Genomic DNA, 27,437 nt, shown 5'->3' on the forward strand with positions numbered 1-27,437 from the left:
GCTCCTCTACCTCTAACTCCCTCCGGGTCAATTGTTGTTCAAAGAAACGAGCTGAGGGTATCTTCGGCTGGGGCCTCCCACTGGAACAGCCTCCCTGCCAATCTAAAACTTGAGGAGAACCATCTCCGGTTCCAGAAGACCCTCAAGACCTTCCTCTTTGCTTCTGCCTTCGCTCCCCCTCTCTCCTGCTGATCTGCTCTCTCTTGGCACTGTGCACCTGGCCACCCTCTGTCCCCTGGGCCCAGGCCACCCTCCAGCACTGCCTCCTGGCCACTCCTTGCACTGGGGACTGTATCTGTACCCTTACAGCCCCCCCATTGTACTTCTTTTTCTGCAGTAATCAGACTTACCCAGTCTGCTGCCTTAAACACAGCACTTGCCACTTGCTGGCTGCACTACCACTGTTTATTGCCCCCATTTTCTATTTATGTTTCATCTGCCCTCCTCTGCTCCGCACTTTCCACTCTCCCCCTTCCATGCACTTTTTCCCTTTCCCATTCCCATGCACTTGCACGTTCTCAATGTCACTGGGCCTAGTAAGATCGCTGTTGTTGTTGTGTTGTGTTCTCCCCTGTTCCCCTCCCTTGCCTAGTCGCGCTCTGAAACACTTGGGTACGAGCGCGATGCAAATAAAATATCATATCACAATGAGTAAGATTTTTAATAAGGGCCTGAAAATTGGAGTAGGGGGTGTGCTCAAATAATATTCTACAAGTCTCACAAGCAGGGTTTGGGAAGGGGTTTTTGACCATTGATCATGGTTTTATTTTAAATTCACTAATTGAAAAATACTGTTCTGCCAGAGGGGATAGGTTCTCTGTAGCCTTTCTGGACCTCGAGAAAGCATTTGATTCTGTCGACAGGGAGGCAATGTGGCAGAAGATGAAGGTCCCTTCGGGATTACTAATAGATGTGACATGAACACTCAAGCAGTGGTTAGGTGTTCCAAAGAAGGGAGATTCTCTGCTGATTTTATTACATGTGGAGGCATTCAGCAAGGATGCTCTCCAGCTTCTCTTTTATGTATATATTATTTTTAGCATGATTTAACCCCATAACTAGTGTGTTTAAAATATGCCCCCCATCAAGGAAATGTGAAAAAGGTCAGTAGGATCCTTTTGTATGCAGATGATACAGCCTTAATTGATTTAACCCCCGATGGACTGCATCAACGCTTTTATTATGCAGATCATTATTTCAGAAGCAATAACCTAAAGCTGAATATGAATGAATAAATATGAATATGAATATGAATAAAACAAAAAACATGGTTTTCATGATAGGTAAAAAACAATCATTCATGGTTATTAAATGGTGCGAAAATATTGAGGTTGGACACTTTCTGTTATTTAGGATTATGGAGTGGAAGGAAGCCAAGAGGGCCTCAAACCGGGTGCCACCATTAATGGGCGAGGAAGAGAAAGAAGAGAGCACAGAGACCATTAAGAGAGTCCATGTCGGTAAGGGTCCATCTGGAGGAAGCACTGGTGTAGGTATCAGCGATAGGGAGGCCTGGGTTGGAGACCAGGATATCCTTTTTGAACTTCTTCCTACCAGACTTAGTGAGAAGGGTAGGCTAGTCAATAGAAAAACAGTTGGAGAAAATAGGAGAAACAGAGAGCACAATAGGTGATGCAGAGGAGGGGAAAGACTAGAGATGAGAGGGGTGTGGGTGGGGAGTGAGAGAAGAATGGAAGGGGTTGGGGGAGACACTGGGAGAGAACATAGGGGGGGTTCAAGCAGAAGAGACAGAACAAGACAAGGAAACGTGGTAAATAGATAACTAAACTGATCAAGATGGAGGGCCAGGGAGAGAGCACAAAAGAACACAGGGCAGTAAGATGACCAACAACCAGGTTAACAGGGCAACAACATACCAGAGCAGTCAATTAATGGAACCTGGAGGAAGGAGGAAGACAGCAGTACAAATGACAATTCACAGCAAAAAACAGAACAGACGTGGAAGAAGACCTAAATGAGGGGAAAAAAAGCAGAACACAGAGCAGTACACAGAAAATGGCAAAAACAGGATGGTTGACGAGGGAACCTAAAACAAAAAACATGGTTTTCAGGATGGGTAAAACAATCATTCATGGTTTTTAAATGGTGCGAAAATATCGAGGTTGGAAACTTTCTGTTATTTAGGGTTATTATTTGCAAAAAAATGGGAAATGGTAGCTGAGAAAGCCCAGATAGGGATGGGGGGCTCATTGCGATTTTATTACAAGTGTGGTGGTCACATTTTAAATAAGTGTTTAAATAAGTCTTTAAATGTTTACAAAATTGGGGTGGGGACTTGGCTGTTAAACGGGAGCAAGATTTGGGGGCACTCAAAATGCTCTAAACTTGCTGTTATAAAGAATAAAATCTTAAAAAGGAAACATGACTCCAAATAGTGCTCTACGCCTGGAATTGGAGGTGCCAAAATTTGAAACACAGGCAAGTATCATATTCAGGTTGTTTTTTATGAAGACTAAAATGCGCAAGAGATTGAGAACCCAAATATTCAATATGCATCATTGCAAATAGTAAATTTCCCTGCACGCAATGGTTAAACTTGGTAAAATGAGAGCTGTAAATTATTCAAGAAGTGGAGTTTGCAGATGTGAATATATTGAAGCAAACTAATTACATCCACTTAGGATCTGTTTTAAAGCACAGAGCTCTGTGAGTTGATCAGGTGGAAGATAGGAGAATGGCATGCAGCCTGTGATCGTTGAGGCTGTATGCCACTCTTATGGTGGATACAATGATAGGAGGTGAAGTGTGTAATGTCCCCTAACTGTCGAGGAATAGTTTTGATGATCCGCTTAAATGTGTTCCCCCTAAACGCTTGTACTAAATGGGGCTAGGGAGAAATGAGTAATGCCTGCTTCTAGGACATGCCTGTTCCAGAGGATCTGGGCCATGTTCTATTGATTTGTAACTGCTTTATGGACCTGCGTAAGAAAGTGTTGAAACCGCCTTTCGTCCGGAACAATACCAGGCACTGTGGGGAGGCAATACAGTATATTATGATTTGAAATAATGTATAACTTGTTCGAACACATTATGGATGCATTAATTCGTTGAGAATGATTTATGAAGTGTTAGGTTTTGTTGTGATTTTATGAAGATTTTATCAATGCATCTATGTATGGTTGGGATTAGTGTCAAAATAAGGTTTTATCGATTGGTGTTGCGAGGAATCTGGTACTGTTTTTGTATTTTATTTTAATGTGGTTTTTATTTATTGTTAATGGAGAAATCCGAATTTAATCAAATTTAATTGAACATATCTTTCTCACGGGCAACTATGTAAGCAGAACTTTCCTCTAAGTGAGAATGGGGAAAAGACAGACTGAAGAGTTGTTGTTTTCCCAGCTAAGGGTAAGTCAGATTATTTTATGTTTACTCATTTTCTTCCTGATACTTTTAAATATCTAGAAAAATGGAATTCCATAATGCAGGACGATAAATAAAAGCTGTTTCCTGCCGAAGGCACCTTTAACGTAAATAAACTTCTAAATTTGAAATGGGTGCTCAGATCAAAGAAAAGGAAAGATGTTCAAGAGCAATGAGAGGTATGTCTCGATTGTTATGAGGTAGCTTCTAAAAACAACGTGGCAGTCCCAAATAAGTAGTCCAAAAGATTCAAATAAAAAACTGAAAAATGAGGCTTAAAAAATAAAAAACAGAACAAGTTCTCAACCTCTACACCCTCGCTTCCTACCACCTACATTTACCCATCATTCAATAAAGCCAAAAATCAAGGAGGCGAGAAGATACTGATCGGTCTCCTCTTCCCCAATGTTAGATGTTGACTTTTATTTGTTTCATGTTCACCTTTGCCTCCTCATTGGGCTCCTGACATTCCTTAACATTTGGTTCACCACCATCTCATCTTCTCTGGCCACTTCCCTGGCGTTCTAGTCCAGCCTACTGTTTCTCCTGCAGCTCCTTCAAATGGTATGTGGCCCCTTCTCTTACCCGCCTCTTCAGTCCCTCTCTTAGTCTGGGTGCTCCTCAATTGCTGACTCTTCACCGCCTAATTACGAAAAATCTCTCATTGCCCCTCCTCTTCCCAGTCTCCTTGTATCCTCTCCAGCTTATCCAACTCCTTTCTGGCCCGTTCTTTGGCCTTCTTTTAAGAGACCACCTCCTACCTGTATCCCTCTATCCGCTTCAGCTCCACCTGCACATTCACCTCTAGCAATCTCCTGCACTGCACCTTGGCTGCCTCCAACCACAGAGACCCCTCTGCTAGCCCCCTCTGTCCAACCGCTGTGCCACTATGCTTGGATGTGTAACCTTCTGCTGTGGGGGCATGATTTACTGCAGCCAACCTGCCTCTCTATTGGCGCCACTACTTCCCCTTGCAGCACTGCGGAAATCATCTTTACATGGGCCTGGCGCTATCTTTGATTAAGTTTGTGCATTCACGAAGGGAAGCGGATGCAATTTAGCTACACACTCAGCACATTTCCCCTGCTCACTAAATGCATTTAATACTTCTGGACGTGGGGACTCACATGTACTGGTTGGTTAAATTTCTCATCATTTCTGGGCATTTCTGTGGCATGAGTTCCCTGCTTACCCAAAAACTGGTGGTCTCATACAAATTTGCGGAATTGAGGATGATTGAGTGAACAAGCTGGCTGGGTTTGCAGTATAATCATGGAAGACTGGGCTAGCATCAGGTGCATCCACATTACATGTGCTCCTTGATGGGCTAATGTCACGAGTGGGCATCTTGTGACAAACCCATGCCACATCAGTGGGGTGAGGTGGGGCAAGCCATGGGATACTCTACACACTGCCCATGGGGCGAGCATTCCTTAGTGGTTAGTGCCCCCGCCCCCCCTGATCTACATGACTTAGCCAACCCTTTACCCAAGTGTCAGTTAGAGGACTTAACACACACCTTAGAACTACAACGATCTCATTCCTGGTCCAATCCCTTTCAATTAGATATTTTTGACCTGTTCCACATTGGGACGTGTTGATTTCACTGATGACATCTCCTTCTCTCCATTCAATCTACAAAACTAATCTATACCACTTATTGTTAACTAATGTATTTTACTCACAACTCTTTCTGGACAGATTATCTTTATTCAATTCACCACACTCCGATCCTGGAATACATGCCACTGACTGCATGACCGCAACTGCCAACACATAACTAAAGGATGGCTTTTGGATGCCGGTTAGATAGATCTATTGTATTTTGAGAGCATTAAAGAGTGTTTACACTAGAGCTTGGAGAGATCATTGAAATTATTTATTTTAACATTTCTTTTAAAATGTTCAAACAAAAGAAAAAGGATATTCTTACAATGAAAATACAGTAGACAAGGAAAAGGGAGAGGGATGTGGTGCTAGTTTGCTGGGGAAATGAAGAGGAAAGGTTACACGTTTGAAAGAAAATGAATGCATTGTGGTAGAGAACTGAAGAAGCCGTGTACATAGTAGAATTTTGAAATACAGAAAAAAGGCAACTAGTGCAAAAGAACGATGTTTGCAAATTGTACAAATGTATACCTCATTTTGCAATCAGTGCCTGTTCACGTATTTCCAAACAACAGACATTGAAACAAGCTCTTCTCTTCCAAATACATTTGCAAGATATACAATTTAAATTCTCATACCAGGGCTTCGGACATTCGTGGTTAGGTACACTACATATTTTAAAACTGGCACCAAACTGTAATCAGGAGCTACCTATGGAGAATGAGGAGCTATTACATAGCGTGCTTCAAATCGGGCAGCAATATGATATGCAAACTATACCTTTCTGTCCACAAAATATGGCCTATTATGCTTTAAATGTGTTTCAGAGCTTTCCTAAAGAACCTTTATAGAAATGTCAAAATACAGAATTATTGTCACATTTGTACGGAACCAGTTAGGTTTGGAGTCAAAAGAAGTTCTTGGTAGAAGCTTGTATCAAGCTAACAAGTCTGCCCAAGGCTACAGCTAAGAGCTAAATTGCCCCCATCAATTCTTATCCCAGCACAGTAAAGAAGGAGCTGTTTAACTGCAATTCTGTAAATAGGACCACATCATAAGCTGGATTGAATCTAGAGTGAAATATTACATTGCAATTTGTGAATAGTAACTGGGGAAAAAGTAACTGGGTTGAAGAAATTGACAGGTGAAAGGACAGTATATGGCCTTCTACTCAGTCCCTTAACGGCCATAAATAGAAATGTTCTATAAGCAGAAAAGTGAGGTAGAGCTATGTGCACTCTTAAAAGAGGGTGGGATTTGTCCTTTGGCACCTCTGGGGTTAATGCCCTGCACAGGGATGCCTAGACGTTCTTGATGCCTGCCAGTAGCCCGTGGGGTGGTTGTAAGGGTGGGATCCTCAGTAAATTATCTTCCTAATCCATTCTACCACCACCCTGCCCCCCAAATACACTCTGCCATAGTCCCCAAAACGTACCCATTGTAATTGTACACTGCTTCTCTGCTGGACTGATTAAGCATACTGGGATGCAATGCATAAGCAGTTGGCAAACAAAACCAAGTGGGTAGTTGAGGAAGCTATAACTGCAAGCGTTGCTCAACTCCTGAATCCTTTTGACAAATCAGTAAAATGTTCCTACGATTACAGATGCACTGTACATTTACCCACATGATGTACACAGATTAATGAATGCGAATTTATCATTTGGAAAGAATCTGTTTGTAGCAAAAATTAAACACCAAATTTCTGCTCCAGTGTAAAGAAAATGTAGCCACATGGATATTGGAAACTAAGTTAATGTGTAAAATAATCGCTCTGATAAAAGTAATTGTAATAATATATGCTCAACTATGTAAAAAAAAGTTTGAGGATTTGTAGAGAAGACTCACTTATGTACCAAAAAAACCCAGCTAATTTTGTTTTAAATTTAAGTATCTGCTTTTTTCTCAATGCAATTTTTATAAGGAAACTAGCTGGGGTACCTGGTGTTGCCTGTGCCCTGACCGAGTGGTGTCTCATGTGCCCTGGAGGATGTTGCTCTTGTCCTCTTGTCAGCAAGTCTGGATTCAATTTGCTCTGGTGTCCCACGTGCCCTGGAGGATGTTGCTCTTGTCCTCATGTCAGCAAGCCTTGCTTCAGTTCGCTCTGGCATCTCATTTGCCCTGAAGAAAGTTGCTCTTGTCCTCTGGTCGGCAAGTCGTGCTGCTGTTTGTTGTTGTATTTCAGAAGCTCTTGATATTGATTTTCGCTTTGCATCAGATGGAGCTTTTCCAAGTGATGTTCTTTTTTGGGCGTCATGTTTCTGTCACTTAAAGGCTTCAGCACATTTGAGAAAATATCCAAGAACGATTGATTGGTTGTGCTCTCTCCTCGTGAATGAACTCAAGTAAACTGTGACTTTGCCATTTCCCATATTTAGAGTGGCGTGATAAAAAAATGTATTTATTTTTTAATTCCGTTTAAAAATGCTTTAATAAACACTTCATTTTAAATGAATAACCAACATATCGAACATTTTGCTTCCAACACTTTTCAAAATTTTGCCTATTTCTAGTACCTGCTGCAGTGATTCGGGGTGAGCATCAGTAAATGAGGGTGTCTACGGAGTACATTTTTTGCATCCAAACATAGACTAGGATCTTGCCCCAGACAAAAGAGGAATCCATGCAAAATGTGGTAAACGTGGGTTCAACGGTGTGGATTTGTTTAGCGGGACAAACATACACTCATACATACATTCAGCTTTATACATAAAGATAGTATCTAAAGCATTTTATGGAACTTTCGGATTTGCATTGTTAAACGTTTTTCATAAACTAAATAATAGAAGATATAAATGTTAATGTGTAAAGACCATGATTTTTTCCAGAACCTTTGTTTTCAGATGAACAGTAACAACCAAGAGTGTGTTTCTCTTCACATGTAGGACTGCCTTATTGAATTCATTATATTTAGATAACAGAATGTGAAGTTTCAGAAAGACAAAAGTGTCAATTCTCAAGTGACATGCAATTTTTTTAAAAATCATTGAAATAAAGTCACAGCCAAATAGGAACAATGTTGATTAATAATTATGAGAAGGCCACACAATACCTCAGTAATGAAACACAACAATACATCACTGGCTGTCCCTGCAATCAACTGCCAAACATGCTTCAGCGTCAATGAACATGCTTGAGCTTCGAAGGACGCGGACACCTCACAGTTCAACAAATCAGACTATAGTGTATGCGTCCAATGACCATGTGTTTCAAGGATAGCAACCACAATTTTAGGGGAAAAACACATACATCATCCTTACTGAATCCTGTGTGCAACCTCTTCTCCTAACCAATAAGTACCAATCAGTTCTATTTCTTCAATCTGTGCATCTAAAATAACAAGCACTGGATTGATTATACACCAAAGAAATCCTATGGCATTTTCTGTTCTCAAGTTCATAAGCAGTGAGTGTTTGTGGTCCGGGTAAACGAGGTTAGTTACTATATATTCTGTGAACATGGCAAATCCTTAGTTAAAACAAAACACATATTGTGAAGAAAGAAACTTACAGGGTAGGATGTTGGGGTATCGGTTTCTCTCTCTGTTCTCTTCTTTATTAGCTGCTTCAAACATTCCTTGGAGATGCACAGGTGGCAACGCCTAAAGAGGAGAAATGTTACATAGTCAAGTTGAAAATTCTCTCCATAAGTAAATTGCAAACAATCCCCTTAATGCCAGGCCCAAATTGCTTTGATTTTGCATTAACATTTTTCCTCTTGAAAATGTGCTCGTTCTAAATGTGGTGACTGAAGTGCAAACTCTGGCTAGACTGACATTTATACTATGATCAGTTCTCCAAACCTAATGGAAGTGGTGCAATACTGACATCCTGTTGATGAACAGGGTTTGTCGGCACACTTCCTCAGAGGCACACAGTGCAGTGGTAAACTGTGACTGCACTCATGACAACAAACTAAGAATGCTTCTAGGAAAGTGCATGCCTTTCTGAGTCGACAAACAAAAACAAGCATTGGCAAAGCCAACAGTTTTGGCTTTCATGTAGGCAAGGCATTTTCTAGACACTGCCATAATGGCACTATCTGGCCATAATATGGCAACAGTTGACAAATGGTGTTAGCGCCTCAGTTTATTATGAAAGTGCCTCGCGAATGCATATCTGATGCTTATTCAAGAGCCCAAACTACTGGTTTTGCCAACACTTGTTATTAAAAGGAATTCGGTGCAGGGAACAGATGCACGGACACATATATTGATAATAAATCAAGTGCATTAAGGCACACTTAGTAGAAACATTTTTATTACACCAGGAGAAGGTTTATAGTTACAAATACGCCAATACCTTTCAGACGACTGGTTAGAAATAACATAGGTGTCCCCTTAAAAGCATGCATTTAGCTCAAAGAAATTCTGTGGAAGCGTGTTTGAGATGGAAAGGGGCATGTGGTTGAGAATGGTCATAGGGACTAGCCTGGCCATAGGTGGAAACAAAATCCAAACAAAATCCACAGCTTGTGCGTCCCACCACTCACATCCGATCTTTCTTGTCCTAGCTTCACTTCTCATGCCAAAAATTGCAGCATATAGCCAGCACTTAAGAGTCCAGCTAATTGCCAAAACTTAAAAACATTTGGAGAATAATACCCTAAATCTTTTATCTCATTATTGTGCTACTTTTTAAACTTGTGATTCCAGAGCTCTCAAGTTTCAAGTGGCCATGCGTGAGAAGGCCACCCAGTACTGTTTTTTCCCTTTGGATACTGGGACTTGTAGTTTTTCTTTCCCATTTGAAATTGCAAAACCCAGCATTCCAAGCAAAACAGGACTGGATTCCCTTCTCACGCATGGTCACTGGAATCTTTAGAGCTTTGCGGTGCCTCGATCTGCAAACAAATGTTTTGGATGGTATATTGTGATTTTTCCCCTACCCACCTTTCACCTCCAGCCCCCACAATTAGGGCCTCATTACGTAGTTGCTGGTAGGTCGCCAGCAGTGCTGGCAACCTCAGTTTACCGTTTCCGCTGCCCGATATCCCAGTAACACTGGGTTATTACGGGCAGTGCCGTAACAGTAAATTCCCATGGTAACACTGAAGCACTGGCACTTCTGTTAACAGAGTCGGTGCTTCAGTGATTCATCTGCCGGAAGGGGCCTGAACGACCGACAGAGTCTGAGTGACCCGGTCCCGAACCGGCTTACTTGCAATGAGGGCCTTAGTCTCTAAACAAGGGCAGAATGAAAATAAAAGGAGTTGCAGTAAATATTTCAGGAAAGGTTATGGGAAATGCAAGGATATGACGTGGGCACTCCAAAAGCAGTCACAGAGAAAGTTGTGCATAGGCTTAGACAAACTAGGAATGGAGCGCACACTACACAGAAAACACATTTGCATTAAACTATGAAATAATCAAGGAGGAGGAAGCATTTGCCTTTTGAAAGCTGCCACGGTGTGAATGTCCAAGTTTGCACAATAACAACTCTGGTTACAAATTAACAATGCTCTTTCGAAAATCATTAAGGAAAATGAGTATTGTGGCTATTCTAACCCATCGTACACAAAATGTTTGGTCCAATAGTTACCAAAGATAGTAATGTAGCGAAGGTCGTGCATTAATAGGACATTTTGTTATTTCATTGGATACCGTTTATTATTTACTGAGAAACAAAGCAATGACCACATGATTAGATGTAAAGATTACATTCACTTAATAAAATGTAATGCTGGTGGGAAATGGGCACCTCTGGTTTAAAGCTCATTAGCAGCCTTAGGCCGGCCTTTAGGGCAACATGCTCGTGGTAGAACCAAAAACGCAAAGTGCTGGTGAGGGCACGTTTTTGGGTCAAAGTGGGCCACTTTTGTGGCCAATGTGGGCCAGTTTGATGAGTTTCTTCACTATGCGGCTAGTAGTTTTGGCCAGTGTTGCCGAATAAATATTCTTTAAAATGCACAATTTGCATTACATTTGATTAAAAAAAACTCCCCCTTGGTACTATTCAAACAGTGTAACAAAAGGAATGAATAGCCATTTGCAACTGTGGGCCACTTTTTCATTGGTGCCCGAGACAATTTTATGGCCCAGTCCGAGCCAGCTCATGAGCAATCACAAACAAGAAGATGCTCTTTGTTAGGGAGAATTCTCAAATATGGCTAATTTCCCTTACCTAGTGAGTCCCTCAGCATCTTTGCTGGATTTCTAGGATTTCTTTTTTTCACCTGGTAAGAGTGTGAGGCCTTTTTCCCACTCTTACATGTGTTTTGCTGTGTGTGTTTAAGATTTTTGTGTTCACAAACTGTGGAGCCTCACCTACTCCACAGGCATCATCTTTTTACTGTGTGCTACACAGCACCCTCAGTGCAGTGACACAGGGTTGTCTTTTAGACTTCCCAAGTCAGACTCCATTTTCTGGGGCTGACAACTGTCCCCCAGAACAAGTAAAGTTGCCATTTAATTTACTAGTCTCTTTTAAATCCACAGACCCAGTACAAACCATCTTACATTGAGTACTGGAAAGGGTTAATACTTATCCCTTTTTGTCTGTTTCTCTTGGAGCATTGCTTTGCTCCCTTTCCATTAAGACTTGGCTGGTGGCAGTGATAACTATCCTATTTTTCCTACCGCGGTTATCTTAAATAATCATGGTACTGTTTTAGTCTATCTTGGTAGCCTTGAACTTAAATCCACTTGACCATATTGTTTTTAATATATTTCCGGCTGGGTTTAGTCGCCATTTCTTTTTGGAAAAGTCTTTCTCGTGTTCGTCTCTACACGCCAAACCATGTTTGGTTCCTTTGCTCACAGTCTTTTCGCGTGCTTCTGCACAGAAGCCCTCCTTTAGGAGCCTGAAAGTCTGGGTAGGCAGGATGTGAGGGAGGGGTTTTAGGACCCCTGCCATGGGTTCCCTTGGTGACCCAAATCACACTCCTGTTTGAGTGGCTGGGTGACTGTCCCTGCCAGGAGAGCCACCCTGCTGTGTGATTGACAACCAGGCTGTGTGAATGGGGGAAAACTGCATAAAAAGCAGGTCTTTGAGTTTGGAGGAGCAGAGTTGCCACTGGAGTGAGAGAACCAAAGAGGAACTGACAGAAGAGGATCCCTCCAATGACTGGACCGCCCGGTGAAGCCCTGCTGCAGGTCCGAATCTTCAGACTCCAACGACAGAGAGGATCTTCCAAGAATCTTCTTCCCTTGAGCTAATGGGACCAACCAGTTCACCCAAACTCCAAGCCAGGACCCCCTCTAATGGTCGAATCTGCTGTACAGAGCTGCAGTTGGCCGGATAGCCAGGAAGGTCGGACCCTGCTTGGGTCTTAAGGAGCGCACCTTTTATTTGTTGCTTTGCTCTACTGCTGGTTTCTTCCCTGGGTAGTGCAGAACCCTCCAGTCTTCCTACTTCATGTCAGTTCGACAGTCTCTTCAGGAACCGTGAGCCTGCTGGAACTACCCGGAACACCTGCCTCAGCTACAACTTCTTCTCCATTTAAGGTACTGTTCAACATCCGGTTGTTCGTTTCATCCAGCCGCCGTGGAAGGGTGTGAAACCTTTTGCCAATCTGAGGGCTTGTCCTTCTCTACTCTTTAAGCTAACTTTTCTGCCGACCAACCTCGTTCAGAACTCTTGGCAAAGACTTAACCGCAAACTACCCTGAACTGTGTGATCTTGAGCAAAAGACTTTTGTCCTATTGACTTTGGCCCTAAGCCTGTTTGACTTGATTCCCTCACTGTAGTTCCTCTTTCTAGATTGCCCTGCTTACTTACATGTTGGTACTGCTCCCCTTTCTGCCTAATTTTGTCTTTCCCTCCCTTTTAAATTTACAGAGTGCCATTTTGCTCGCACTTCATTTTGTCTGGAAATTATTGGGTGTGGGGTGGTGCATTAAGAGTGTGATTTTTGAACTGCTTCACTTGAAATGTTATACAACTGAAGAGTAAATAAATGTACATTCTTTTACTTGGAAACCTTGAGTCAGTGTTTGTTTGAATCATAGTAACTGCTGCCCTTTGTGTAACTATTTGATACCGCTAACTTGCTCTTGAGATAAGTCTGGCTGCTCAGCCATTGCTACCACTTTACTGTATAGTAAAGGCTTGTACCAAAGGTGAATTTGTGCTGCCACTTGTATTCCTAATTGTGTGTAGTGTTCCCAAAGGGTACTGCATATAATTCTGCCTAACACTCTTGTACCCAGAAAACATGTCTCAATCAGCACATTTTAAGGTGGGGAATCTGCCTTATGTAATAGTCAAATTAAATCATAAAAGTTACAGCTTTCATACTGCCCAATTTCAGGAGTGAGCAGTTTGAGAAAGTCAGATTAAACAGTTGGCTTTATCAATGCTGTTTTAAACAGGATTTCAGTGCAAGGAACAGAGGAGCTGAAGATACACATGGTTAAGACATTTCTATTACACCAGTGGCACATTTGACAGCTGTAATTAAGCCGTTAGATCTCAGTAGACTGCTTAGAAAGAATACTGGCAGGTCAAAGTTTGATGTTAGTACTTGATAAAGAGAGCTTGAAAATATCCCAGGTGGATGTGTTTTGGGCAGGAAGGGGCATAGGAATTAGAATAGACGTGGGACTTCAATGGATGGTAAATAACCAAACAACTCCAACGAAGCTCTGTGCCCCTCATCTCATGCCAACTGCCTCCTAGATGTACTCCAATGCAATACTTCCAGCTTATAGGTGGTGCTGAAGTGCCACCTAATAGCTGATGTAATGAATGGTTCATGACATGGTATCAAGGTATTTGTACTAAGTGATGTTCCACTTGAATTGGTGATTATGCAGAATTCTGTTTCTTGTATGTTCAGACCTGTTAGTCACTTTGGCCATGTAGCACGTTTTCACCATGATAGACCCTGGCAACTAGTGAGATTACGAACCCAGTTCAATGGTGATATTGTATGGTGTGGGCACTGAATATTTACAGAATCAGATTACTTACAGAAGAGGTGTAAACCATTCCTGAGACCCTCAAGACTAGTCAGACATCCCAATGGTTTATCACCCAACCTTGGTGATCAGGAGTTGTGTGTTGATTTGCCTTTGTAGATATGATATTGCCAGAAACAACGACTTTTACTGACCAATTATTTCCAGACAAGCCACCTTTCCCAAACTGCTGCCTATAAGGATTAGTACCACAAATATTGTAGTAACAGGACTACAGAAAACACTTTTATTGTTCCCTTGCAATCTGCTTCCCTCGTCGTGTATTTCCCCTTGTGACTTGTAAATTGCGCCACTGCTTCACAAAGCTCGGGCCGCGTTCCATAAATACCTCAATAGTAATGATGATGGAGGATTTACTTCCAGTGCGCATTATTGCTGTTGCCACACGCAACAACATTTTTCGAATTTGGTCAATGTACCATAGGAACATCTTCCAAACTTGCAGTAAGGCATTTTGTCCCAAAGCGTTCAGTCCCGGGACTTACTTGTCGCTCTAGTGACACCTTGTGTAGTCAAAAACTAATGTTATGAGTGTGGGGAAGTGGTAGGATTCTCTGATGCTACATATACGCAAGTAGGTTTGGCATGTCCCCACCCTCACCACACTCATGCTATCGGCATTATCTACAGACTCCCTAAACAACTGCAGTATTTACTTCCAAGAACATCTTGAGGAAATGTCTCCACTGTGTAATGTGGCCATTATTTGAGGGGACTTCAACATCTTGGCTTAAGATTTGAATTATGCCCTTACTATTGATAAACTCAACTTTTCCAACCATCCTTGAAACCCTTATTACTTCAAAGGTCATTTGCTAGGCTCAGCTTCTCCATAGGGGCTCCCATTGTTCTGATCACCTCCTGATATATTTGCCCTCCAGAATCCTATTTATTTATTAATTTATGTTTTCATTTGTTACACGCCCAGACCCTGGGGTATCACGGCGTGGTTACAGACATCTTAGTAATTGGTCATACATTGTACAGACAACTGCAATCCACACATTGTGCAACCTCTCACCCGATTCTATGTATGCCTTCAATCCCCTCAAAATTGTCTCAGGTGCCTCAAATGAAGAGCAATTTATGGAGAAACACTGTGTGTCATTCACTGTAGCACTTGACCTTTGAGCTCCACCCCGACCAACACATTTAAATGCATCCAACTTACATCCATAACAAATAGTTTACCTCTTTGACATCAGAAGAGAATAACAGAATCTTGAACATTGCTGGATAAGATTGGCTGCCACTCTGGCAAAGTCTGTCAGAGAGGAAAGCAGACCATCTTCAGAACAAAAAAATGCCCTTCTCTCAAACAAAAGACAAGGCTAAGAACACCAGTGCTGCCCTCTTTTAAGGGTTACTACAAACTGATAAAGCTTAATGCTGCAAGTCGGCAAATACTGCCTTTCCATGACTTATGCAATCAAATGCAGGTATTCTTCCCGTGCAAGAGCTACGACCATTAAAACCGAAATCCACAATTGACCTTCTCTGGGCTTTACTAAACAACTTGTCTCCTAGACTTTAACTAAAACTTCTCAATTTTCCAAAATGTGTCTTTAGATCACGCGATGCCATCAGAACATCTGGTCACTCAGGTGCCCTATTAGACCCTTGCCTAGCATATCCATCCTTCTGACAGAACGCCTTATGCCCGATCTCACAATATAATTAAGAAATCTTTTCAGGCGGGCACTTTGCATGTCCCACCATAACATGCCATAGGTACTCTGTTCCACATGAAACCCACTCTTGACCTCCCTTACACATGCATGGTAATTGAGAAATCGGAAGTCAAAGAACAACAAAACTGGTTTGAAAGTAATAATCTTCCGGGCAGCTTGCAATCATGTTTTAGACCCTTATATGGAAGTGAGGCAATCCTTTGGGACATTAGCGAGTGTCAGGTCAATGAAGGTAAGGTTGCCAATCTGCCCCAATGATCCTCTCGGTCAGGTCAGCAGCATTCCTTACACTGGATCATAATTCCTTCATCAATATGCTCTACTGCTGGTTTGGTATCATGGGCTCTGCTCTTGCCTGACTGGAACCCTTCCTCTATGGCAGAATCCTTAACATTGAAGTAGGTCGTTTTCTCTCAAACAGCTTCACCTTTGATTACAAAGCCCCACAAGGCTCTTCTCAGTAAATCTTCTTTTCGGTGCTCACAAGTATTTAAGAATGATGCAAAAGCCTGCAGGTGGGTACAAAGGCTGCATTTATTTCTCCAGGAACCGGCCAACTGGTATTCTCCCCCAGCATCCATCTTGGAATCACACGCTCACATTCTTCATACCCCTGGCCCAAACAGCCACCTCGCAGCATGAACCTGGAAGACACAACACATCCATACACTATGTATAACCAACACATGCATGCATACACCCACACACACAATGAGGTCACCACACAAAGCTTTCCCTTTGAGAAATAAACAACAATATGGTGACACAGCTCTATAAAGAGTCCATTAGTGCAGCATGACAAAGTCCTTGCATTTTTCTAGCATCCTTCGGTGGCTCTGTCATAAACTGCATTGCTGAACCAACATCCACGTGTCAAGGCAGGCTTGAGTGGACGTCTGTGTGTTCCAGCAACGTTGGGATCTTGAACATCCTCCAACTCAGCACCACCTGGTGCATAGCATACATGTGTGCAACGTTGGTCCTGGATTACATGAGAGAACGGATGGCTATGGAGAGAGATTCATCTGGACCATAAGCCATTAATACCAGCACCATTCTGTTGTTCAGCATATCATTACTAATACACAGTTTACTGACTCTTTTGACTTGCGACCATCTGATAGGTCAACTGAGCATATGGTTGTTAGAGAGTCAGATCATGTCATCTTCTGGACCGGTAGGGAGGCTGAAGGGTTGAAGTGGGAGTGGAACATTCTAAACCGCTTTTCATTTCTAATCCCCAAGAAAGAGGATTTCCTCTTAACGCTCTGACATCCAGATAGGAAATTAGGCCTGATTCTTTCGGAATTATATATGAAATGATATGATTGTTTATTTATATAGCGCCTATACACAATGTGTTTCAAAGCGCTTCAAGGCAAGGGAGGGAACAAGGGAAAATGCAATGACATTCTTAAAGGCCTTGAACAGTAAGGATGTGAAATTAACTATCCTACTCAGCCTGACGACATTTCAGACAGTGCAAGAGCTAAGACATGGATAAGGAAGGGAGGGGGAGAGTGGGAAGGAAATGGAAACAGACAGGTGACTACCGTACTAGACCTGACGACATTTCTCGTAGAGCCGGAGAAAAAAAAGGTGAGGGAGAGGGGTGCAGAAAGGGAGAGGAGGAACAAAACAAGCGACTATCAGACTAGGCCTGACGACATTTCAGATAGTGCTTGGGGGGGGGGGGGGACAAGCAACGGGAAGGGGAGGTGACAGACGACGTTGCTATCATACTAGGTCCAGGAACAATTCTGATAGAGTAATGCATAGAAGAAAGTAAGGGGAGGAGGGGAGGAGATAGAAAAAGGGAGAAAGGGAGAAGAGGAGAGAACAGAGAGTAAGCAGTCAAAAAGAGTGGTGGAGCAAGAGGGGAGAGCAAATACAATTGCAGAAGTCAGTAGTAACTCATAATGTTGCAAGCCTGGGTACAAGATGAAGATGGGAACATAATGATTCAGGGCCACCATGAGAAAGGGTGACGCACCGTGAATCAATGATGTCCATAAAAGTCAAATGCAGCATTAGCCACGAGACGGTATTGGTGAAACCAGACTGTATCAGGACAGACTTCTGCAGAAGTAGGCTGGACGGGGCAGGGTGTGGGGGGGGGAGCAGGGTAGAAGAATCAAGCAAAACAGGCAACACCTGTGTGCGAGAAGGGGGGCACAAGGGACCATCACGGGGGGACCAGAGGGGTAGGGATGGCCTTTGGGGAAAGAGGAAGTAAACACATGTTGGTGCATGCTTACCTGCTGTCTGAGCATGGGTTCGGGGCCTGGATCCTAGTGCTTAGCCCAGGTGACCAAGATGCACTTGCACCTGCTCCCCCATCTGCAAAGGAAAAAGAAGCTGGAGGGCTCCTTAAGTAGGGAAAAAGAGAGGCAACCAGGATGGCACCAGGTGGGTGGTGCTTGCTAAGTGGGGAAAAAGAGCAGCAACCAGGAAGGCACTAGGTGGGCGAGGCATGCTAAGTGGGGAAAAAGAGCGGCAACGAGGAAGGCATGAGGTGGGCTGGGCTTAGGCCAGGTGACCAAGATCCACTTGCACCTTCTCCCCATCTGCAAAGGAAAAAGAGGCTGGAGGGCTCTTTAAGTAGGGAAAAAGAGCGGCAACCAGGATGGCACCAGGTGGACGGGGCTCAGGTCAGGTGACCGAGATCCACTTGCACCTGCTCCCCATCCGCAAAGGAAAAAGAGGCTGGAGGGCTCCTTAAGTAGGGAAAAAGAGCGGCAACCAGGAAGGCACCAGGTGGGTGGGGCTTGCTAAGTGGGGAAAAAGAGTGGCAACCAGGAAGGCACCAGGTGGCCGGGGCTTAGGCCAGGTGACCAAGATCTGCTTGCACCTGCTCCCCATCTGCAAGGGAAAAAGATGCGAGAGGGCTCCTTAAATAGGGAAAAACAGCGGCAACCAGGAAGGTGCCAGGTGGGTGGGGCTTGCTAAGGGGGGAAAAGGAGCTGCAACCAGGAAGGCACTAGGTGGGCGGGGCTTAGACCAGGTGACCAAGATCCACTTGCACCTGCTCCCATCTGCAAAGAAAAAAGAGACTGGATGGCTCCGTAAGTAGGGAAAAAGAGAGGCAATCAGGAAGGCACCAGATGGGCAGGGCTTGCTAAGTGGGGAAAAAGAGCGGCAACTAGGAAGGCACCACGTGGGTGGGGCTTAGGCCAGGTGACCAATATCCACTTGCACCTGCTACCCATCCGCAAAGGAAAAAGAGGCTGGAGGGCTCCTTATGTAGGGAAAAAGAGCAACAACCAGAAAGGCAGCAGGTGGGCGGGGCTTAGGCCAGATGACCAAGATCCACTTGCACCTGCTCCCATCTGCAAAGGAAAAAGAGGCTGGAGGCTCCTTAAGTAGGGAAAAAGAGAAGCCACCAGGAAGGCACCAGGTGGGCGGGGCTTGCTAAGTGAGGAAAAAGAGCGGCACCCAGGAAGGCACCAGGTGGACGGTGCTTAGGCCAGGTGACCAAGATCCCCTTGCACCTGCTCCCCATCCGCAAAGGAAAAAGAGGCTGGAGGGCTTGTTAAGTAGGGGAAAAGAGCCGCAACCAGGAAGGCACCAGGTGGGCGGGGCTTTGGCCAGCTGATCAAAATCCACTTGCACCTGCTCCCCATCCGCGAAGGAAAAAGAGGCTGGAGGGCTTGTTAAGTAGGGGAAAAGAGCGGCAACCAGGAAGGCACCAGGTGGGCAGGGCTTGCTAAGTGAGGAAAAAGAGCAGCAACAAAGAAGGCACCAGGTGGTGATCAACTTGCACTTGATCCCCATCTGCAAAGGAAAAAGAGGCTGGAGTGCTCCTTAAGTAGGGAAAAAGAGCAGCAACCAGGATGGCACCAAGTGGTCAGCGCTTGCTAAGTAGGGGAAAAGAGCGGCAACCAGGAAGGCACCAGGTGGGCGGGGCTTAGGCCAGGTGACCAAGATCCACTTGCACCTGCTCCCAACTGAAAAGGAAAAAGAGGCTGGAGGGCTTGTTAAGTAGGGAAAAAGAGCAGCAACCAGGAAGCCATCAGGAGGGCGCGGCTTGGTAAGTGGGGAAAAGACCAGCAACCAGGAAGGCACCAGGTGGGCCCGGCTTATGACAGGTGACCAAGAGCCACTTGGACAGCTCCTTAAGCAGGGAAAAGAGCAGCAACCAGGAAGGCACCAGGTGGGCGGGGCTTAGGCCAGGTGACCAAGATCCACTTGCACCCGCTTCCATCTACAAAGGAAAAAGAGGCTGGAGGACTCCTTAAGTAGGGAAAAAGAGCAGCAACCAGGAAGGCACCAGGTGGGCAGGGCTTGCTAAGTAGGGGAAAAGAGTGGCAACCAGGAAGGCACCAGGTGGGCGGGGCTTGCTAAGTGGGGAAAAAGTGCAGCAACCAAGAAACTACCAGGTGGCCGGTGCTTAGGCCAGGTGACCAAGATCCACTTGCACCTGCTCCCCATCTGCAAAGGAAAAAGAGGCTGGAGGGCTTCTTAAATAGGGAAAAAGAGCAGCAACCAGGAAGGCACCAGGTGGGCGAGCTTAGGTCAGCTGACCAAATTCCACTTGCACCTGCTCCCCATCAGCAAAGGAAAAAGAGGCTGGAGGGCTTGTTAAGTAGAGAAAAAGAGCGGCCAGCAAGGCACCAGGTGGGCGGGGCTTGGTAAGTGGGGGAAAAGAGTGGCAACCAGGAAGGCACCAGGTGGGCGGTGCTTGCTAAGTGGGGAAAAAGTGCAGCAACCAAGAAACTACCAGGTGGCCGGTGCTTAGGCCAGGTGACCAAGATCCACTTGCACCTGCTCCCCATCTGCAAAGGAAAAAGAGGCTGGAGGGCTTCTTAAATAGGGAAAAAGAGCAGCAACCAGGAAGGCACCAGGTGGGCGAGCTTAGGTCAGCTGACCAAATTCCACTTGCACCTGCTCCCCATCAGCAAAGGAAAAAGAGGCTGGAGGGCTTGTTAAGTAGAGAAAAAGAGCGGCCAGCAAGGCACCAGGTGGGCGGGGCTTGGTAAGTGGGGAAAAAGAGCTGCAACCAGGAAGGCACCAGGTGGGCCGGGCTTAGGCCAGGTGACCAAGGTCTATTTCCACCTGCTCTCCATCTGCAAAGGAAAAAGAGGCTGGAGGGCTCCTTAAGTAGAGAAAAAGAGTGGCAACCAGAAAGGGGCAGGTGGGCGGGGCTTAGGATGATTTGCTTTTCTTCGATTCAACTCCTATCGGTTTACAAAGAAAGCTGACTACGATTATATCATATGCAAGGAAAGCAGACTATCTTTACTTCATACACAATCGATAACAACCTTTTAGTCAATGGAAGCAAGATTAACATAATTATTTTCTCTAAAAAAAATCTCCCAAAAATATCCTTTGGATAGTTGGTGCCTTCAAATTAGAAAGAGTCACCTCCCTTAAATATCTGGGATTATTATCCAACAAAATTCTGCAATGAGTGGGATTACTGAGCGCTTAAGAGCGCTAAGTGGGGAAAAAGAGCGGCAGCCAGGAAGGGACGGGTGGGCGGGGCTTAGGATTTGCTTTTCTTCGATTCAACTCATCGGTTTACAAAGAAAGCTGACTACTATTACTTCATATGCAGGGAAAGCAGACTATTTTTACTTCATATACAATCAATAACAACCTTTTAGTCAATGGAAGCAAGATTAACATAATTATTTTCTCTAAAAAAAATCCCCAAAAAATATCCTTTGGATAGTTGGTGACTTCAAATTAGAAAGAGTCACCTCCCTTAAATATCTAGGTTTATTATCCAACAAAATTCTGCAATGAGGGGGATTACTGAGCGTTTAAGAGCGATGATGTTGCCCTTGTTTGCCCAACTAAAGAGATTTTATTTAACTCTCTGCAAATTCTCCATTTTACCTGTTAACATTTTATTCAGCTACAATTGTCCTAGCTTTAATCTATGGACTTTAAGTGGTTCTTGTAGATTTTGGTAATTTTCTAAATTCTCTGGAAGGAATGATGTGGAAAAAGTTCTTTGTTTGGCTATATCTATACCAACATGTGTATCGAGACATGAGCTGGGGCACATATCTTTTGAATCTTTGGTAAAGTGGAAGAAGCTGTCTCATTATGCCAAGATGTGGGACCCCCCTCCAAATAGCTTATTTGAAGATTTAAAACAAAATCTTAAATGCTAATTCAGTCGTATCTTTGGCCAAATTCAGTTGCCCCCTTGTTCATTTGCTGGCCAAGATGGGTACAGAAGTGAATGAATTGGTAAATAATCCTATTAAAGTGAAAAATAAATTGTATGACAGAGACTGGTGCCTAACAATTGAAAAATCTAGTTCTTACAGTATTGTGAAATTTCAAAATTCACTAGGAAAAGGACAACCTTACCAAAGTACATGCATTTATTTCCTTATAACAAATAAAGGGCTTGGTAAATAAGATTCAAACTAAACCAGCTACTGACCCTTAGCTGCCTTAGGCAGAGAATGGGTCTCAATAAAGACAACAGCACATGCATGGAAAAGGCATATGAGTAACTAAAACATCTTACAATGTATTGCCCATAGACTTGCCACTTGAGACACAGGTGTTTTGATAGATTCCTACAATCCACCTTTGTCCATGCTGGAGTGGGATTGTGGGCTAGGTTGATGCTAGGAGAAAATGTTTCCTTGATAGTTGCATTTTGTAGGTTTTTAACATCTCTTTGTGTGAAGTACTATGTTTTTAATTTTCAGACTGTGGGTTAGGTTAATGCTAGCGGAGAATGCCTCCACAAAATAAAACCACTTAGGGTTCTATTATCTTTTTGTTGATGTTTTTATGTGATTAATCCCTTCATTTTAGGTAATGAATTATATGGGTAAATGCATAGATTGTTACTTTTTTTTTTTTGCAATGTATTTGAAAAAGTAACAACTTCTTTTCTTGTTTTTCTATACTTGGAATTATAATGTGGCTTGTGTAAGGTTTACTTTGAAACCATAACACAATGAAAAGAAGAGTTGGACCATTGTCGGTGGCTGACCACATCAATAAAAGGGGGTGGTACATGATATTGTAAACAAGGGAGAGAATAGGTTGATGCTTGAAATGTTTTCACGTGAATCTCTGTTTTGTCTGCTTAGCGCTCTCCATTCACAAATGATGCAGAGTGCTTTGTTTCCCAGCAAAAACAATAACGGCTCGAAATCAATCACTAAGGAACAAGCTTTCACATCAGAAACAGCTTTAGATGTAATTATGTTATCTTTTCCCTCACCTGTTTATTTTTGAGAACACTCAGCCCAAATATTTCAGGATAGTGTCATGAGCTATCACTGAAGGGGCTTCATGAAAAAACTCCCCAATTGCAGGAAATCTCTGGATGATCTTTTTAAATGCTTGTTTTTAATATTCTTCCAATTCAGTTATCACATTCTTCTTGGTAATGAAAGGAAAAGTTAATTTACAAAATCCCTTCACAGATTTGTTGTAGCAGTGTGCTAAGCATAACAATGGTATCAGATCATCCTGATTTGAGAAACATATGTCTTTTAAACCATTGTTATTAAGGCTTCCTTGGAGTTCATGCACTCTCGTGTTATTACAATACCCAAATATTCAACCTTTTCCAATTTCAACCCATTTACATTTTATAGGTTTCATAAGTAGTCATTTACAAATCACTGTGGCTAGCAAACCATTCAATCCTTCACAACACCCAATCACATTCCCCTTAAAAAGAGTATGGGACTTATGTTCTATAAAAATGTCATTTGGCGTTGGGGCCCCGTTACGTTTACACTGTTAGGTAAGCGGGTCCCCACCACCACATTTCTGTCATTTGCACTGCAGGGTGCAAATGAAAGGGCAAAAGGTAGCATGCAACCGTGTACACCACTTTTGCCCTTCACATTTGCACTCTGCAGGGCAAAGTGAGTAAATTCTGCTGGCACGCTTTCATTTTTATGATTGTGAGCACAGTATGCCATGCTTGCATGGCAAGCGGTGCTCACAATTGAAATGGAACCCTCCCCAGGGCAGCGTTTAATTCCACTGGAGAACACTGTTTGCCACGCGCGCATGGTAAGCAGTGTTCCCAGTTGAAATATTGTACACACTGTGGATGTGGCCAAAAAATTGGTTCTTTTCGTAATCAACATTTCAATAATGCCTGGTACTGCAAAACCCTCTATCCATATATTGCTATTTGGATCCATGAAGTCAATGTGTAGCACACACATGACAACCCATAAGGTAGCCAATGACTAGAGGCACAGTATTGGGTTACTCTAAAAGTAATACCTACGTCCAAGTCAAAATGTGCCCTTTATCTCTCAGTTAAGTGGAGGGGGTTACGCGTTTTAAAAGCTAGCAGACCTTAGAGGGCGCATGAAGCCGTAACATCAGGGAGTCCACAATGTACAGATGACTGACAGAAACCTGAGGAACGATAGCGAAAACGTCAAGAATCTATTGGTTCCAGCAGCAGCTAAAGAGAAAACATGCAGTAGGTAAGAATTGTGAGCGCAGAAGCCCCTTACTGAGGGATCCGCCGGGAGATGTTTTGTCAGGTCCCCTCCCCCATTAGTGCAGCAGATGGTCTCTTCTCCAGATTCTGATTTCATGTTTTTGTTCCTGAAACAGATCTGGTGAAATGTAATTGAGGATTACCCTGAGAGTGACTAAGGTACATTGATACATTTCAGCATAAGACCTTGGAAATATCAGCCGGGCAGGTACAGATACGACAGACTGTACAAAGAAATGGCCATGCAGTGGCCATACTTTAGAGTCTTTCAAAGGTAGATGGGATGATTGGACTGCAATATTCAACAATGAGTTGCCGGCTCTCTCATCATATTTGTGTTATAATGCACAAGTAGTTCACTCCAGAACAAGGGACCAGAGCTTTTCTTCTTCAATAAGCCTAGAATATTGAATTGTTATGTGTGACAAACGTAACCATGAATTCAGGTCACGGTCTAGCTCAGTACATCAAATGCATTTTTGGATGAAGGTTGGACGTGTACACAGGTGGAGAAAGCAGTTATTATTTGTGTGATTATAATAAATGTTAACTGTGAACACTGTTTAGATTTCTGTAGTATTAACTTGTGGTCTGTAAAGCATGTTTATTCATCTCCGGCCCACAGGAGAGAATCATGACCTGGTAAAGAAACTGACACATATGGTACATCATAAAAGTTACTCACCGTAGTGACTAACGTACTCCTAGTCCAGAGTCCCCTTTCCTCCATACTTATGGAGTATTCGATCAATTGGGACGGGAGCACTTTTTTGCAGCACCAAACAACTTGTCTTTTTTTTAAAAGCATGAGACTGGCTTTAGCTCCGCCTTCTTGAGCCCAGCGCCGCTCATTACCCTTCAGTCCATTCGATCGCAAAAGGTCAGTAGAGCTTTTAACAACTAAAGGAAACATTTCAGAGGAGATGGCTGGTGATGGTGGAGGAAATGGGACTTCGGACTAGGAGTACGATAGACACTACAGTGAGTAACTTTTATTTGCTCAATACTTATGGGAGATATCCAAGACCAGGACACAGATATTGGGTGGGTGGAGACAAAAACTCCCTATTTAATGAGGTTTCTGAGGACCACTCAACCAAACTAAGCATCCGTTCTTGAGCTTAAATCAAGGCAATAATGCCTACAGAAGACCAATGGGGAGGCCCACGTGGCTGCTTTAGCTATAGCCTGCTAAGAGACATATTTCTGAACAGTTGCTGAGGCTGTCTTTCTTGCACCAGATGTGCATGGAAACATTTGGATGCGGGAAGGCCTTGAACATGATGCATGAAAAAATCCAGCATGAAATGTGGCCTTAAATGTTTGGGCCCCTTTTCTGGAGTTTCCGAATGTAACAAACAAATTGGAGGATGTCCTAATGTCCTTTGTCCTGTCTAGGTATAACTTAATAGCCCAACTCAGGTACAAGCTGTGAAAGACTTGTTCCGCTTTAGAAGAAGGCTTTGGAAAAAACACAGTTAAGACGATGGATTGGTTGACTTGAAAATCTGACACAATCTTGGGGAGGAAAGAGGGATGCGTGCAAAGAACTACCTTGTCCCTGTGAAGGGACAGAGAAGGTTCATCGATGCAAAGCGCTTGTAATACGCTAATTCTCCAAGCCGAGGTGATGGCAACCAGGAAGGCCCCTTTCCAGGATAGGAGCATAAGTTCGATGGTGTCCATGGGCTCAAAAGGAGTATGATAAAGCGCACTAAGAACCACTTTAAGGTCCCATTTGACCTGGGGGGAGGGTTAATGGGAGGCTAGAGGTGAAGCCACCCATCAAAATGACACTTTACCACTAGGTTTGACAGGGAAAAGGTGTAAGAGTCAGAAATAAATACGTGCCAATGGCTGGCAAGTAAGTTCTGCAAGCAAATACTTGAATCCCTGTGGCTGCCAGCTCCGATATGAAGGACAGAATATTATCAATTGTAGATAAAAGAGGGTTGGCCCCTTTGTCTAAACACTAAAGACAAAAACATTGTCATTTGCTCATATACTGTGAACGCATATATGGTCTGCACGCTGCTTGCATAATACAAAGATTATCTTCAGAAGGGTCCATATGTGCTAGCGACCTGATCTCAGGAACCATGCTGCAAGTTCAGGGATTGTGGGGAGGGTTGCCACACATATCGTTGTTTTAATGGAGGAGGTTTGGCACTGCTGGCAAATGGATTGGTGGATGGACTGAAAAGCTGGTCAGTTTCGAGAACCAGAACCTGGCTGGCTACCATGACGCAATGAACACCGCCATGCAGTTCTTTGCCTCCCTCAGTTTCAGAAGAGATCAATGAATATGGGGCAGCAGTGGAAAAACAAGCACGGACATTTTCTGCACGTCTCCCAGCAAGTGTAGACCTAGGCCCTCCTTGTTGCTGTATGTCGCATTTGAGGAAAGAACATTGTTGTTTAGCTCCCATTTGTGGTTTGTGTTTGGCAGCCGCCAAATTCTCCTAGCCCGGGATGTGTACAGCCTGAAGCGATCCCTTTCCAAATGGCACATTCCCACAACTACAGGGATAATAGGACCAAAAGGGGGATTTTGTTCCCCCTTTCTTGGTCACGTAGAACATTGCTTGTCCACGTAGAACACTGAGAGAGTTGTCTGTTCTGATACAAACTATCTTGTTCTGGATGCTTGATTGAAAAGCTTTCAAGGTCAGAAACATTGCTGACATTTCCAGGTAATTTATATACTGTAGACTCTTCAGAGGGGACCAAAGGTTGAATACCTCCAGGTTACACAGCGTTGTCCCCCCAGTCTAGTAGTGAGAAATCCATAGTAATGGTGACCTGAGAGACTGTGTCTCAAAACGGAGTCTGTTCTATCTTGTTTAGTGTGATCCCAAAGGAGATCGGACTTCAATCCCTGTGGTATTGGGATGAGATGAGACTAAGGGTCCGTAGCCTGGGACCGGGCTTGCCTGAATGTCAACTGCATGCGCCTCATCTTGAGCCTTGCTAATGGCATGGCAAGAACATAGATATGAAAAGTCATTTATAACGTGCCTGTACACCAGTTTTTCTAGGCGCGAGAAGACAAGGGAAGGAACACAGAGAGAGTACAAAACAAATGATCTTACTAGGACTTCATTCAGAATGTGCAAGAGCGATACGCAAAAGTGCAGGGGAGAAAGAGAGGGGAATTGCCAGGGGAGTGAACGGGTAAGTGCAATCAAGGCAGCAATGCTCTGAATAAGTGCAGGCAGGGCAGCGCGTCTCTGGGTAAGTGCAATGAGGCAAGGCACTGTAGGGTTCCAGTTACAGCCCCTAAGTGCGTGGTAGGCCTGGAGGCAGTGCAGAGGCTACTGGTCAAGGGGGAGTCTGGTACCAGTGACAATCTGAGGGAAGCCAGGCAACCAGTCAGCATAGC

The 27,437-nt window shown here is 43.7% G+C and overlaps 1 protein-coding gene across 4 annotated transcripts in view; it reads right to left on the minus strand.

Annotated features, from left to right (window-relative positions):
* The window catches only part of PTPRE (protein tyrosine phosphatase receptor type E), a 2,259,327-nt gene that overhangs the window by 831,220 nt on the left and 1,400,670 nt on the right, over positions 1–27,437 (minus strand). For all 4 annotated transcript variants that reach the window (XM_069611476.1, XM_069611477.1, XM_069611479.1 and 1 more), the window contains one exon: positions 8,503–8,593. In XM_069611476.1, the coding sequence (XP_069467577.1) occupies positions 8,503–8,593 (91 nt within the window). The remainder of the gene's footprint in view (positions 1–8,502; positions 8,594–27,437) is intronic.

The sequence above is a fragment of the Ambystoma mexicanum genome, chromosome 8, assembly GCF_040938575.1.
Source record: "Ambystoma mexicanum isolate Mex_15411 chromosome 8, UKY_AmexF1_1, whole genome shotgun sequence".
Lineage (NCBI taxonomy): Eukaryota > Metazoa > Chordata > Amphibia > Caudata > Ambystomatidae > Ambystoma > Ambystoma mexicanum.